Source organism: Aplysia californica, unplaced genomic scaffold (assembly GCF_000002075.1).
Source record: "Aplysia californica isolate F4 #8 unplaced genomic scaffold, AplCal3.0 scaffold00040, whole genome shotgun sequence".
Taxonomy (NCBI): domain Eukaryota; kingdom Metazoa; phylum Mollusca; class Gastropoda; order Aplysiida; family Aplysiidae; genus Aplysia; species Aplysia californica.
The window spans coordinates 401,614-404,765 of record NW_004797310.1 but is presented as its reverse complement, the minus strand read 5'-3'; the positions used below and the strand labels follow the sequence as shown (position 1 = coordinate 404,765).

General features: G+C 39.7%; 1 protein-coding gene across 1 annotated transcript in view; it reads left to right on the top strand.

Annotated features, from left to right (window-relative positions):
- Window positions 1-3,152, top strand: part of LOC101847474 (piezo-type mechanosensitive ion channel component 2) — a gene marked incomplete in the record, with an annotated part of 108,746 nt that overhangs the window by 69,603 nt on the left and 35,991 nt on the right. Inside the window, 1 exon segment of the mRNA XM_035973983.1 lies at window positions 1,381-1,434. Within this exon segment, the coding sequence (XP_035829876.1) occupies window positions 1,381-1,434 (54 nt within the window).

Sequence of the window (3,152 nt, the reverse complement as noted above, 5' to 3'; positions counted from 1 at the left end):
CTTTTTTTTTTCTTTCGTTTTTATTGTTTTCTATTCTCTGTTCCTTTGTTCAAAATTTGGTGTCTTTTAGAGAAATGGAAGCTCTCTGTCACCATAATTTTTGTCCCACCTTGGTTTTTTTGTCCTTTTGATTTGACTTTCACTTTCTCCCATCCGTCTTCACCCTTGACTTTTTTGTTACTCTGTGACTTTCAAAATTTGAATAAAATAACTTTCACGCTGTTCCCTTGTACTGTGAGTAATGGGATGTAAGTTCAGTAAGCTTGATAATTCAAAGATCTTTTAAATGAAGCTTGAAATTATTGAATCATGTTTTAGTAATATATCTTGGAAATCAGGGTATGTGCAGTTAATGTTGTACAATAACATCATGAGTTGGTTTGAGATAGGCTTTGAACTTACTCCATCCCTTTTGTGTAGCAGAGGTCATTGCTTGAGTCTATTTATGAAGTGCAGAAATTATATTCTTTTTTTTTTTTGGTACCCAATTGTTGTCATTCTAACAACAGTGTGATGTTAACTGCAAATTGTGTTCAATAGTTGACGTTGATACTGCTGTGTATGTTTGCATCCGTCTCATTCAGAAGACTCCATTTCATGGCTGAAAAAGAAATGAAAAACATGAAGGAAAATTCTGAAAGGACTTTTGCATTATATATATCACAATGAAAGCTGTTTAGTGTACTTTCTTGATGAAAATTTATTGTATCTAATGCGCTGTCCAAAGCAAGAATGCAGGAGCTGACCTCCTTTTTCTTCCCACCTTGAATATAATCCCTCTCTGACTCAACATGTAATCTGACTAGTTATTGTAGCTGAGCACTTTGTAGTGCATGTTAGAGAGAATAACTCCACTTAAATGTGTAAAGACACCCCCCACCCCCCACCCCCCTGATCCTCACTGCATGAGGTGATTAGAGAGCCTACTTGGGATGCTGAGTGTGGAGACTTGATTGTGTCTCCAAGAACAGACAATACCACCACCTGTCGTAGACGGACAGGGCGTGCTGTTACCCCCAAACCTTCTCTTTTCCATTTCCATTTTTGTGAGTTTGGGTGTGTTTTTTTAATGGGGTGAAAGTATCAAAATAGTATTTGCTTTAATGCCCATCCATATGAAGAAAAAGTATGAGTTTGGCTTGTGACCTTTTAAGGTTTACTTTCCGGAATATCTGTATAGCACCTTTCAGATGAAAGATTACCTTTTGAAATTAAAAGACTTTGATGGCAAATTAAACACTAAAGCTCCCTGGTCTGATCAGATCAGTTTTAGTCAGATATGGAGATGGAATGGATAAGGTTGAAGGTTGCAACATGTGCCTGTTTCTGGCACTGCTTCTCTCCACGTTGTTAGCTTTTCCTCTTGGCCTTGCTCCTCAGTTCCCCACGAAAGCCAGGGAGAGACCTATGACAGCAACACCATGATCTTCTTAGGTAATATTCACACGGCCTTGGCCATACGTAATGTAATATAAGTGTTCTGCTCTTTACTAACGATGAATGTTCACAGCGCCGCCCCAGGTTTGCTGTTCTCCGCCACCACCCGCCAGGGATGAGGAGGAACAGCACCACAAATTTGCTGTATTTTCATTAGATGTTTTTAAAAACTTGATAGATTAGATACAGGAGCTGGTAGACAGTACTGGTGCTAGACGCTTTAAGTGGTCAAGTGATCTGTAGGAATAAGTTAAGATACAACGAACACAATAAGAGCATAGTGTAAATATGTACAAATCAGTGCTATGTAGATGCCCCCTTGCTTTACCTTTTGCCTCCCTGCAGGACTTGTACACTGCTTTTTGCTTCTAACTTTCACCAATCGTGGCTGATTTTTGTCAGACTTGGCCAGTCCATTATGGTCACCGTCCAAGAATTCTCTGTTACTTTCATCTGTCTTAGTGTAGCTTGATAGTCTCTTTGTGTCTGTGTGGTCTCTTTCTGTACCGCAGACCAACGGCTTTGTTATTCTCTCTGTCCATTTGGGTTTAGTCCTCATGGTCTCTGCTACTTATGAAACTGCTATTGTCTGTTCCATGTAGAACAATATTTACTCTGTATTGTCATGTTGGGGGGGGGGAGACAAATTTTGGGTCTTAGCCTGCTTTTGGGGGGGGGGGGGGGGGGTTGTTGTTTTATTCAGTTTTTACTCCAAGTCTTGTTTTGTTTTTTTTATTAGGGGGGGGGGGGGGGGGGGGTTCAGAGAAGGACATTGTACTTTTATAGATTACGATTTTATTGTTTTGTTATAAAATTCTGCAGCAGAAAAAAAAATGTCCTCATAACTTGCGAGATTAATATTCCTCTATGTAATGTTTGTTGCCACCTATTGTGGTCAGAATTATTATAAACCTTCTTAGTTCTTCAGACAAAGTAAAACGAAAAGAAAAATGCAGTAAAAAGTCAGTTTTGTTCTTTTCCTTTCTATTATTCTAAACATTTTATGATTCTTTGAAGGCCTCTTTAACAAATAAATGGAAGCAACAGTAATTGTCTATTCTCCTACTTTTAACAACATGCACATAAAGGTTTACTCTATCCTCCATGAGGATGGTTGGTTGGTGCCAGTGATGGTCCCACGACTTTTCTTTTCCTGTTTGTTTCTGTCAGTCCGTCTTATGCGCTGCAAACAAAACAGAAAACTTTTTGAATGTGACATGTTTTGGTCATGTCAGACAGATCTCCATCCTTAACAAAACGATGCAAGGGACCTGTATGTGATTATGCTAGATTCAAGGTTAGGCAAGTTGTCTCCGTGTCCAGTTGGTACATTCTGTGAGTGAGTGCACCAGCCAATTGCCCTGTTAGTTGAATGAAGAGGTTGACTGCCTCTGGGGTAGTGCAGAGGATAAAGGGCCACATTTGGGGCTGGATTGATTTATGTAATCCAAGCAGGTCATATTTGAGGTTGCGTTCACTTAATTTTTCTGCTTTTTTATCTTTGGCCGCTCCAGAGGGAGCACTCTTGGGCGACGATTGTAAGTTTTCCTATTTCACTCAGTTGGTACAATAGCTGCCCCACCCCCACCCTTCGAATATCACTTCTTGGTTCAAACCCCTTTGAAAAATATGTTTGAGTGCAGATTTTTCCCTTTTTCGTTTTCTACATAGAAGCTTCTTATGTACTGCTTTACAATTTGGGAAGAGAGGGGGGA